The sequence below is a fragment of the Camelus ferus genome, chromosome 27, assembly GCF_009834535.1.
Source record: "Camelus ferus isolate YT-003-E chromosome 27, BCGSAC_Cfer_1.0, whole genome shotgun sequence".
NCBI classification, from domain to species: domain Eukaryota; kingdom Metazoa; phylum Chordata; class Mammalia; order Artiodactyla; family Camelidae; genus Camelus; species Camelus ferus.
This window is the reverse complement of record NC_045722.1, coordinates 14,291,792-14,304,195: the sequence shown is the minus strand read 5'-3', so window position 1 is coordinate 14,304,195 and position 12,404 is coordinate 14,291,792. Positions and strand designations below refer to the sequence as shown.

The 12,404-nt window shown below is 43.6% G+C and overlaps 1 protein-coding gene across 8 annotated transcripts in view; it reads left to right on the top strand.

The window, feature by feature from the left end:
• The first annotated feature begins 360 nt into the window (after window positions 1–360).
• The window catches only part of AGBL1 (ATP/GTP binding protein like 1), a 702,585-nt gene continuing 690,541 nt past the window's right edge, over window positions 361–12,404 (top strand). For 3 of the 8 annotated variants that reach the window (XR_004315706.1, XM_032469254.1, XM_014554046.2), the window contains exon 1: window positions 364–694. Coding sequence is in view for 6 of the 8 variants with exons in the window: in XM_032469254.1 (XP_032325145.1) it covers window positions 644–694 (51 nt within the window). In the remaining 2 variants the exon portion in view is untranslated. Of the gene's footprint in view, window positions 695–12,404 lie in introns of all 8 variants that reach the window. The other 5 variants (XR_004315705.1, XM_032469252.1, XM_032469255.1 and 2 more) reach the window with 3 other exon arrangements.

Genomic DNA, 12,404 nt, shown 5'->3' with positions numbered 1-12,404 from the left:
GGGTCTGGGTAGGGGTGGTAATGCTATCACTACCTCTACAGTGTTATTGTAAAAGTTAAAAGATTATATAAGGGAGCCTGTTGGTAGAAACTGTCTGGAGCATTTATTTTCCTTCTCAGCCAGAGCTTCGGTCCCTAAGCCTGGGACCTCAGGGGGCCCTGGGCTTCTGTGCCCTGCATGGCCACGGTTGTGCAAGCACTCTTGGGTCTCCTGTTACCCGGGAGCCGGCAACAGACCAAAATAAAGGCGGGGGTAGGGGGGAACCAGCGGGGAGGGCCGAGCGAGCCTCTGCAGGGAGTCTGACCAGGTCAGCTGGGAATGCCTGTCAGCCATCCAGGGTGGCTCCTGCGTGGGCCTGGAGGTGGGTGAGTGACTCACGCCGGTGCCCTCTCCACCCCCGCGCCCAAATGCTCAGCCCTCCCCAGGCTGGGGCTCATCTAATCCCCACAGTGGGAGTCGGGGGGCACTCACGCCCGTGCCGAGGTCTAGGGTTGCAGCGCGGTGACTTCACACTCAGCAGCATGTGCAGCTGAGGCCTCCCTCAGCAGTCCCCGCGAGGCGGGCAGCGGGCAGCTTGGCAGCCGCCGCCTCTCCAACCCCGATCTGGCCGCAGGCAGCCGACTCCCCGGGACCCGAGGAAGTGATGGCCGAACAGGAAGCCAGTGGGCTGCAGGTCCTGCTGCGCACGCTCCAGGTAGGAAGAGGCAGGGGCTGCAGGGCGGCTGGGTCTCAGGGCCGGGCCTGCCCTGGAGCCGAGCTCCCGCAGAGTCCCCTCTGGCACCAGTGGCCGGGTTTGCTAACCAGCAATAACCCTGGCGTCAGCAGCAGCTCTCACCTTGAGGCTGACCTAAGTGATGCTATAGTGTTTAAATATTAAACCTGACGAAGTTATGAGCGCTCTGCTTAAATTATTGAACCTGGTGGGATTAGAGGCTGAGGCTAAAGAATCCAGGTTTGCTAGAGATAGGCAAGGTGGAGAAAAAGCTGTTTGGCAAATGCAGACCTGTTGCAAGTTCTCCCTGAGCCAGGCAGGAGACCTGCGGGGATTTCGCAGATCTGCCTGGGCGGGGAGTGCGGCAGGACAGAGGACTCCCCTGGGCTTCTGATGAATGGCTGTTACCAGGTTCCCAAAGAGGGATCTGCATCCGAATTGCCTAGGATGCCTATTTACCACACATCTTCTTAGGTGGGATCTGGCCAAAAGAAATCACCATCCCCGGGGGGGGGGGGGCAGGGGCCTGGGGACCTGCCTTGCCCCCAGCGTGATTCTATTCATTCCTAATTCTGAGAATTCTTGTCCTAGAGCACTGGTTTGCGAACCTGTCTGCACCCTAGAAACTCTTGGAAGATGTTAAAAAATACTGATGCCTGGGACCCACCCAGCAAAATTCCGATTTAATTGGTCTGTGGAGCACCCTGGGCACTGGAGTTTTGGAAACTTCCCAGGTGGTCTCAATGTACAGCTAAGGCCAAGAAGCACTGCTGTACAGACTTGGGTAGATGCCTGCACCTAACCGGATGCAGGGAATGCATGGCTCAAAGGGGCCTAAGAGATCTTCTGCTCCAGGATTTTAAACCTGAAGCCCGCGGATGGGCATCATAGGAGAGTGGGCTTCAGGGACTCCATGACCCCCACCCCCTAATTCAGAATGTAAATGGTTTGTGCTTATGTTCATTCTTCCCTGCTTTGGAAAGCTTAGTTTCCTTGGATTCTTAAGGAAATCTGAATCCCTAAAAAGTTTAAGTACCAATAAATCCAGCCTTCCAGTGTACAGCTAAGGAAACTGAGTCTCAGAAGTGAAGTAGCTTCCCTGAGGTCATGTAACTACTTAATAGGGGAACTGGGACTAGCACCAAAGAACTTCAATATCCGGTGACCCTAGTGTCTTTGACTCATACTGTCTGACACATCAAAGGCACAAATGCATCTGGGCTGGGAGTGTTGAGGGTGGGAGTGAACCTCAGAATAAATTTGCAGTTGGCCTGGAAGTCACTGCAGGATGAGCTCCATCTCCTGTCTTCCCACCAGTGGGGATTTCTAATTGATGTTTAGAATAATCGTTCCAGAGCACCGCAAGATTCTCAATCATCAGAGAAAGATTTAATTATGTTCAATATACCCTACTTAGTTCCCAATTAACCAGAACACGAAAATAACCGGAACACGCTTCCGCTGTGTCCTCTAGTTGATCAGAATCTGGTGGTGGAAACGACTTGGGTTTCTGGCCAAGCCCTGAGTCAGCCTTCTTCAGGGGCCTCCCTAAGCCTGGTTTCTGTCTTGACAGTAGAAGTCAGAACTCTACTGACCCAGGAGAAAAGAACCCAGGGCAGATATTCTGTGGAAGGATGTTTCATCCCCATTCCCCGTGGGACCAGGAGAGCCCACAGAATTTCTGGGAAGCGATTAGCTAAAATGCTTTTGATTGGGGATCCCAAAGGTCCTAGGGACTCAAGGCCAGTTCCTCCTTCCTTCGTGCACAAAAGTGAGAGACAGAAGGCTTTGTATTGCTTCCCAAACCTCTGGGGTAGACAGTGGTTATGTCTGAATGGAATGTGAGCTCACAACATGAGTTCCCCATGCCTTTCAGGAGGACCCCAGACCATTGCCTGGGAAAGGGAGAGAGAAAACAGATGACCAGAAAGAGCAAGCAGAGGGGGACAGCATCCCCACCATGTGATAGCAGAAACCCGCATCCCAGGGCATCACCACTTCTGCCTGTTTGGGGCCCCGTGACAAAACCAACTGGATCATTAAGGAATATCAGTGTTCTGCCTATTACCTCTGCCTGTACAGACAGGGAGGGGGTTAGTGATTTTTCCTACCTCAATTTCAACGCAGCCTTAGCTCTGTCCTCAAAGTGTGAGAATCAGAATTCTACCCAGACATTTTTCCAAGTCCCTGACTTTTACCGTTTGAGGTTGAGGCAGAAAATCAGACTGACTCACGAGGACCTGGGTGAAAAAGAAGACAGCCCAGAGCACAGGTGCGAGAGACGGAAAGAACCAGATGCGCACCCCGCTCTCTGGCCCTTACCAGCTGTAGATCCTTAGGCAAGCCCCAAAACCTCTCTGAGCCTTCATTTCCATATCTGTAAAAGGGGGACAATAAAAATACTTTGCTCAGCTCTTTGTGCGAGGATTAAGAGAATCCATTTGAAAAAACAGATTCTCAAATGACTGTTTTAAATGGCTGTTCAAATGACTCTGGTTTTTACACTTTCCCCAGTTGGGTACACAGTGGAGAGGCTGGGAACACTTCCCTAGGCTTTTCATCAACCTGCCCTGCTTTTTTCCTGGGTGGACGCCAGTATACTTGGAAAAAAAAGGGAAGGTGTCTCATTCGCCCTCCTCTCGTTTCCCCATGTAGTTTGAGTTAATGGGGAAGATGAGGAGCTGCTGGGGTAGCAGGATGTGGACTCCACGCCAGCCCTGATGCCGGGAGCCCTCCCCCAGCGGCTTCCCACAAAATGCCAATTAAGTACCGTACTGACACATGAAAAATGTATAGTTATTTGGTCAGCTTGTGGCACACTCTGAGCTGTGATATGGGCACATGCTTGCTGTTTGCATTTGTACTTTATTATTTTATGTTATAGCTGCTCAAACTGAATCCCAGGACTGTATCTTGGCCAAAATGTGCATAGTGAACTCCTTTTTTGCGACTTGGGCTCCAGGAACATCATCTATTATGGATTGTGAATGAGGCTGCAGGATGTGGGGCTTCCTGTCTTGAGTTTCGCATTGAGCTTAGATAATAGAAAACCTGGGTGGGACGACAACTCCACTTCCCCCCTTGGACTTGTTCCTCCAAGGATTATTTCCAAGACAACAGGTGATTTCAGCTCCTGGGCTCCAGCGAGGGGATGGGCGGGAAAATGATGCCTGATACTGGTTCATTCATAGCACTTGGGAGTTTTGTTTCCAAAACATGCGTTTAAAAATTTCCTTTCTAGAATTCTCCATGGAGGATGCAGAAATATCCATCTAGTGCACATCCATGGGGCCAGGTGGAGTGGAAACTGAGCTGTCCCCTCGGATATAAACAGAAGGGCTTGGAAAAATCAAGAGAAGAATTTTTCTTTTAGCTGGCAAACATTGTGTAGAACTTCTAAACAGGATTTCTCTGTTTGGTGAAATTTGAGGCTTTCTGAGTTTGTTTTTTTTTTTTTTTTTTTTTGAGATTTTCAAGAATGGTTACTGCAAGATATACACCTATTAACCATGTAAATACCATTAGTTTATGAAAGTTCTGTATGCTCCACACCCTTGCCCAAACTCCCTTAATTCATATTTGTTAGTTGAGAGTGACTTGAGATGCTTTGCATGGAGGGACTTTGTCAGACTCGTGTTTTGTGTGTCGAATTCTCTGTAGTCGGTCCCGTTCATAATAGTGGTCAAAATAATAAGTAACACTTATTAAGCAGTTTCTGCAGGTCGGGACCTGTGCAGATTCCTTCAGGTGCATCGTCTCATCTAATCCTCGCAACAACCCCAGGAGGCGGGTAGTGTTGTTATCCTCATCACAACGTGCTCAGATGGAAGGTTGGAGAGGTTAACAAATTTCTCACGGTCATAAAAAGAGTGAGTGGCATAGCTGGGATTGGGGCAGAGGGAATTCAGCCCTGTGGACGTGCTCTCGCCAGGTGTATTAACCCTCTGAGGCCAAGGAGGGGCACTGAGAAGATTCTGAACAGATTTTCCCAGGTGGTAGGTGTCTGCCAAGGAGAATGGAGACTCCCATGGGGCACATCTGGGGAGGGCAGCAGCTGTTCCCATGAGACTGGGAGGACTGGTCAGGAGGCAGAGAACAGTGCCTACGGCAGTGGTCAGCAAACTCTAAGGGCCTAAAATTAGAATTTTTAAGCTTTGTGGGTCACAGGGTCTTTGCCTTCAGCCCTGCCACTGTAGTTGTAGACAATTTGCAAATGAGGGGGCATGGCTACATTCTAGTAAAATTCACATCCCAAAACAGGTGATAGACTGGATTGGGCCAATAGGCCGTGATTTGCTGACCCACTGGCTGGAGGCCTTCAGGCTCAAGCAGGGTGTAGGGGTGGGAGATGGCACAGAAAGAGAGTGATGGAACAGCAGGGGCCTGCTGGGGCTGCTAGCTGCCAAGTGGGGACTTCCCTCACCTGCCATGGGTGTCCTCAACACCCAGGCTGCTCTTCTTGCAAACGCAGCACCTCATATGATGCTCTGGGTTCTCCTGGGGGCAAGTCTTACAGATCATGAAATCCCACTGTTCACAATGCCATTCCCTGCTGCTGCCGCCTCCACTTTTCTAGGTGTCACTGAAGGCAGTGATTATGTCTATTGGCCTCCAAGCTGAGCTTTCAGGTCATTTCAGTCGCAGTGTACTAGGTGACTGTCCTGCAGATATTGCCTGCATTCAACAGCACTACCAGCCCAAGACATGCTCAGTTCAGCACTTCTCAAACTGGGTTCCATGGAACACCAGTGAGTTTTCCACTCACAGTGGGTCTTGGTGACAGATGGATCTAAGATGTCAGGGTGAATAAATTTACTAGATTTCTTTACTGAAAGATCATCAGTCTTTTAACATCTTTTCAAGTATTTTGGCTTATAGGTCTCAGTTTAGATGTCTTTTATTCAGAGAGGACTGCTCTTACAACCCAGTCACCCGAAGTCCTGTCTCTTTAGTTTGACTCTCTGCATAGAACTTGCCATTTCCTGATACTTGTGTGTGTTTTCCCTTCCTTCCCCAACCAGGGTAAAGATCTTATCTTTCTTGTTCACCTTTATCCCTACTACCTAAAGCACTATGTAGTATTAGGTGCTCAATAAATATTTGTTGATTGACTAATAAAATGAATATGCATGGTATATTATCAAGCTGGGGTATAATATACAGCATTTCCAAAGCATCTTGGAGATGAGATCTTTTTTTAATAACAAAATCCCACTAGTATCCCACAGGACATTAGGAATCCATGGAGCATATTTGGGAAACAATGTTTGTAGATCAATGCCATGTTAAAGACTGCTGGTCCATGAGGGCTGAATTTTTCCTGGTCTGGAAACTGACCTCGAGCATGTTGAAATGTTTCTAATCTGAACTAATGAAAAGTTAGTTCTGTTGGAGACTTGGGGTCGTTCCTTCAGTTGGTGAATTCCACTCGCTGATGACTCTACAACCTATCTGTAGGCCTTGAGTTGACATGAATTCTAATCCTTACTTGGTTGGGAGAAAGAATATAAGTGACAGATGTGGAGGTTTAGAAAAAGGCTCTTCCTAGAGGCTCAAGAGAGCCATTCTGCTTCGGATCAGGAGGACAGATGGTGACAAGGACAGCGTAAGCCTCAGATTTCAGATGAAAGACAGGGTCAGATTTCACAGGCAGGGTATCTGATGAAACTTTCCCTAGGGAACTTGGACAGAAGGCAGCTTCTTCAATAAATGGTCAGTAATGAGTTCTCCCGACCCTTAAAAAAATCCTGAAACCCAATGTGTGTTAACATCTCTCCTCTCTGCATCCCACCACTCAGTACAGCCCAGTGTCCTCCGTTTTTGACCCATAGGCATCCTTATTCCATCCCTCTTAAAACTCGAATTAATCCAAGAAATCCTGTGACAGTGCATATTTCTTTTACTTTTCACAATAGGTGGATTAATAAGAGGCTATAAGAAAACCTCATTTTCTCCTTGACTTTCATTATTCATTATGTATCATATGTCCTAAAGGGGAAAAAACTTCGCAAATGACTGTTAGATTTTTAGACTAAGGAAGAGACTACAATGATAATATTCAGATGGGTGTTATCTGAAAATGGATATGAAAATTCAAGAAGTGTTTTTGCCATGAGCTGTTCACATTTGTAGCACTTACTAAGTGCTGGGAAGTATTCTAAGCATTTTACATGTGTTATCTCATGTAATCCTCACAACAGTCCAATGAAGTAGGTACAACTGTTGTCTCTATTTGACAGATGAGGAACACAAGGCATTTGCTCAAGGCCACAGAGCCTTTAAGTAGCAGAGTCACAATTTGAACTCAGGCACGCTCTGACTCTAGCTTGCTTATTACTCATTGCTGTTACTCATCAGGCTACAGTCTCTCTCTCTTTTTTTTTTATTTTTTAAACCTGTCCTTTTCACTATTAAACATTTTTTCCTGATTAAAGACATAATACAATCTCATAATTATAAAATTTTAATTAAAATATCGATATAAATTTTAGCGAGCAAAAATCTCCCATTAAATCCTACTCCCTAAGGCAACCACACAAGTGTCTGATGTATATTCTTTTATATGTTTACATACATATAGCAATATGTGTATTTCTATAACTATATATATCTATGTCTATGTGTGTAATCATTTTAACACAATATTATTCAATTTGCTTTTTCTACATATCAGTATAATTGTACACCTTCAAACCAACACAGATGGACCCAGTTCAATCTTTTGTGATTGTTACATAGTAGTTTAGTATGTGGAGGTACTATAACTGAAATAAATAGAAGTACATTTTCTTCTAGTGTTTCACTTAGATTTGACTTGGTTTGTGTTGTCTTGTTTTCAATTGTTGATGTTTTATGTGTTACATTTTAATAGTCAACTTTATCAAACCTTTCTTTCATGAGTTATTTTTGGCCAGGAGACACTTCTCTCATGATCTAACTCTAGTACTTACTGATGCTTGAATTTAACTCCATACCATTCTCTTTTTCTTAAATCTTGGTGCTTTCACAGAGCTTCTGCCATACCACACTTCACTAGTATGTGGCAACAGTAAACAAATCTATATCCTTAAAATTTCTTTTACTGGAAGATCCCAGTTCTGTAATATCTAATAGAGCTCTGCTTGATAATATTTGGAAATTTTACATTTGACTTAAATGTTTAGTTAAAATGAACATATAAAGGTTTCTTGGCTGGGCTTCGGGCAGCTCGAGTTGATTTTGGACGCTGCCATTGTCTTTCTGTTTGACTTGAATCCCCTGGGGTGGCATCCTGTATGGTTTGATGGTTTTCACTTCAGTGCTAGGAGATCTTCCCAGCAGTATCATCTGTTTCCTTGGTTTATTATGACTCTCCCGTTATGGTTCCTTCATTTATTGAATGCTTCCCTGGGCCAGAGGCTGTGCTAGGTAGTGGGTGACAAGGTTCAAGAGTGATATTAGTCAGACACTTTCCTACTGAAATTCTTCCAAATGTTAATGACTAATGTCAGGAAGAAAGAGATCCAAATGCTGCAGTGCAGTCACACCTGCCCTCCTTTGCCCCATGGACCATTTTATTCTGTGGTGACTGGTGGAGAGCACAGTATTATCATTGCTCTAAGCCCCCGGGGGAAGATCCGATTACTCAGCAGCTGTAATGTGTGCAGCTACGCCTGTGGACTTATGTTCATTCATATGTGGTTTTGTTTTTTTTTTAAACTCCGAGTCAGTGATTCTTAATCTTTTCATTCTTTTTTTTTTTTTTTTCTTCCAGGGAGTAGGGTGTCACAGATCCCTTTTTGATGCCATTGAAAGCTAAAGACACTTTCCCCAGATAAATGCTTACACAAAATTTTGTGAGAAATTTCAGGGCCACAATAAGCCACGCCACACGTTTTCACTCTCTCAAGGTATTTACTTGGGTTTTGTTTCTTGGAATGGAGCTCTTTAAAGTTGGAATAGTAGGGGAAATTCTAATCACGTAAGGGAAACCCCACAATTCCGTCCAACTGTGATAGATCCTTCACACCTCTGAACTGGGCACAGTATTCTTTTTACTTTCACTTCCCAACTTTCTCCTGAACATCTTTCATACCTGGTCTGTACTTGTGGAAATTATCAGTACTTTTGAGGGATCAACTGTAATGTTTCTTTTCAAAAAAGGCCTCTTTTGATAAATTATGCAAATGACATTTTTCTCTCTCTTCTGAAATAGCATCCAAGCATTTATAACTCTCTCTTTTTTTATTACAGTTAGATTCTACATACACATTATATTGCATGTAAACACATATATACAGTATACTGCACATTTTAAGTTTATAAATATGTACTGATTATTATTTCTAAGAACAGATTAGATCTTTAGCTTTTTTACACCTCTCTCTAAAATCATCTATGCTTTGCTTTGTTATAGTTGTTATTCATTTTTCAACAAACCTTTATTGGGTATTGAGAATTCTAAAGTAAACATGTCATGGTCCTTGTTCTCTCAGAGTTCACTGTTTCCAGAGGAATCAGCTATACATTTGAGAGTCTCCTGAAAGTTGCAGACCCTCTCCCTAGATAATCATACATATACACTCTAACTAAGAATTTAAACCTTAGATTTGCCTACTGTTTTAATGAGAAGCTATGCCATGGGATTGCTGGGGTTGACAGATGATCAAGTAATTATAAAGTATTATTTTTAATGAAGAGATAACATCATGCACAGTGTATTCTTGGAAGAAGGGGATTCTCAATCTCCAACCTTCCATGAACTTCTCTTTCTGAGTAATTGATTGATTATGTAATTAAGACCAAGCCTTGAGTTGGAGACAATTAAAAATATGGGTAAAATATAAATACTTTTTTTCTAAAAAGCCTCAATACCCTAATGAGATGATGAGCATTTGATGAAGTGAGGTCCGGAGGGGTGGGAAACCCAGAGAGATGAGCAAAACTCTGGCACTTCTGTCTTGGAGGCATTTACTGTTTTGGAAGGTGTGGGCTGGAAAGATTGGATTGTGTGTTCTGTAGCCTTGCATGTCTAGGAGAACAGGAGTTAGAATTCAGGGCTTGCCAAGAATGGGGACCCTGGGAAACTCTGCTTTTGGACTGAGACCTGAAGGGATGCTCCTTGGAAGAAAAGGTGAATCATATATAAACTAATCTTCACGTTGAGCCTTTCTTTATTTCACTTGAGTGGCCTAGAAAAATCCTAAGACTTGAACAGGTGGTCTCAGATTCCTAGAGATCCGAGGTGGCTGGTAGTAGCAAACTAAAATCTCCATCAGTGGAAGAAAATTTCATACTAGGGCTTACATTAATTCTGCAAATAATTTGAAAACCAGGAACAAGGGGAGATAAGTCAATATGAGTATCGCCAGCAGAAATAACAGATGACAGAATTAGACCTACCAGTACTCCAGGAACTGGAATTACCAGGCACAGAATGTAAGAAAGCTTTGGCTACTATGTTCAAAGAGATTAAAACCAAGGGAAGTTCTTTTAAAATAATATATCTACATGTATCTGGAGAAAAATATAATTGGAAAAGAGATGCACTCCAGTGTTCACAGCAACATTATTTACGATATCCAAGACATGGAAACAAAATTGGATAAAGAAGTTATGTGTGTGTGTGTGTGTGTGTGTGTGTGTGTGTGTGTGTGTGTATACATATATAATGGAATACTATTCAACCATGAAAAAGAATAAAATAATGCCATTTGTAGCAAGCAACATGGATGGACTTGGAAATTGTCATTCTAAGTGAAGTAAGCCAGAGACAGAAAGAAAACTATTATATGATATCACTTATATGTGGATTAAAAAAAAAAGACACAAACGAACTTATCTACAAAATAGAAACAGACTCATAGACATAGAGAGCAAACTTATGGTTGCCAGAGGGTAAAGGGGATGGGAACGGATAAATCAGGAGTTTGAAATTTGCACCTCTTGGGGAGCGATGGAAATGTTAGCAGTCTTGATTTTGCTAATGGTTTCATAGGTGTACACATCTGTCAAAATTCATTGCATTTCATTTTTGACCAAAAAAAAAAAAAAATCCCCTCAAACTCAGATAAGCTACCCATGATTATACGCCATTTCTTTTCTTGCTTTTTAAGTTTTATAGCCACCTTTGGCAATGAGTTATACAATTCTAATTTGGTCACAACTAATTAGGATATTATATTTACTTGCTTTTCCTCTGTTCCTTTTAATGATATGATATTAGGATAAGTAACTTCGTTTTTCTCTTCAAAACAGAGAGGAAAGATGATGTTTTGTAGGTTCCCTGGGAAACAGAGTTTGAGAGAAAGATTTGCATGCAGGAAGTGGACCGAGGAGTGCCTGGAGTCCACACAGGGGGAAGGAAGGAAGAGGGTCGGGCAGCAGGAGGAGTCGAACTGCCGTGCAGTTACAGCAAAGGCTCCAGCCTGGTCCCGCCGGGAGTTCTGGAACTTGGATGGTCCTTTAGCAGTTGTCTTGTCCTGGGGCCAGGGTGTTGAACCTTCATACCTCCTCTCCTGCACCATTGGCCAGTCATTCGGTTCTAGGCTGCTTCCAGACAGGGGGTGTGACCTTGGAGACCCCCTCCACCTGGCAGCAAATCCCAGAGAGGGATCAAGGTGAGAGCTGTCAGTTACTAATACTCCCTTTGGCTGGGAGGGATGAAGGCCTGAGTCTGGAGAGACCTAAGAGGCACACCTGCAGTGTTTGCCACAGGTGGTAACTGTTAGACTGGGCATCAGAGGCCTAGGTTCAAATCCTGCCTTTGCTACTAATTGACTGTGTGATCTTGGACAAACCATATAACCCCTGGGGTCACAGTTTCCTCATCTTTAAGAAAAGGAATAAGAATGAGATCATTTCCCCTCAACTTTAGTCATTTGCATGCTACTTTTATGATTTTTTAAAAAATATTTTGGATCAGTGATACTATTGTTTACTTAACATGATTTATTTCAATATTCAGCAAATATATTCATTTTAATTTTACTTCAGGTGGCACTTTACCTACAACCATAAGTATAGCCATAGTACTTAGCAAAAATAGGAAACAACCACAAAGGTAAATTTGCTGTAAACAAAGCAGTGCTCTTAAAGTCCAGCTAGACACTGTTGCCTGTGGAGTCTCTGAGCCTGAGGCCTGTTCTCTGCTTTCTAAAAAGATTAGCAGCTACTGAAGAGTTGGAAATGTACTAATAACTAAGACATTTCCCCGAAGAAGAATAAGCGTTTTACTGAGAATAAACATTTTTCTCTGTATGATTCAGTGAAATTTAATGCTATATCTCCTGTGATGCCTAAATCCAGATACTCTCAGTAGGAGATTTCTGACCTTTCAAGAAAATACTGGATTAGGTAAGTCTTTAGGGTAAATTTATATTATTCCATGATTTCCTCCTTGTATGAGAGGCATAGTAGAGAGGAGATATTTATGAGTTATACTTTTTTAAAGGTCATACATCTATTAGATGGAGTACCAGCCAGAGGCTTGAGGAATTAAATTTATTGGATAGGGTTCTTAATATTATGAGCACACCCTGTATGAAATGTAGCCATGATGATTAGCAATGAGAATCCAACCCTTCGATTCTCTGAATACCCATGGAAGAAAGAGCCTCTCATAGAAGGTAGATACTCCTTCCTTGAGTAGCCTAGCGCAGCTCCACCCTATGCCCTAGCTTTCTGTCCTCAGGAGTGGCTGATCTGAGGTAGC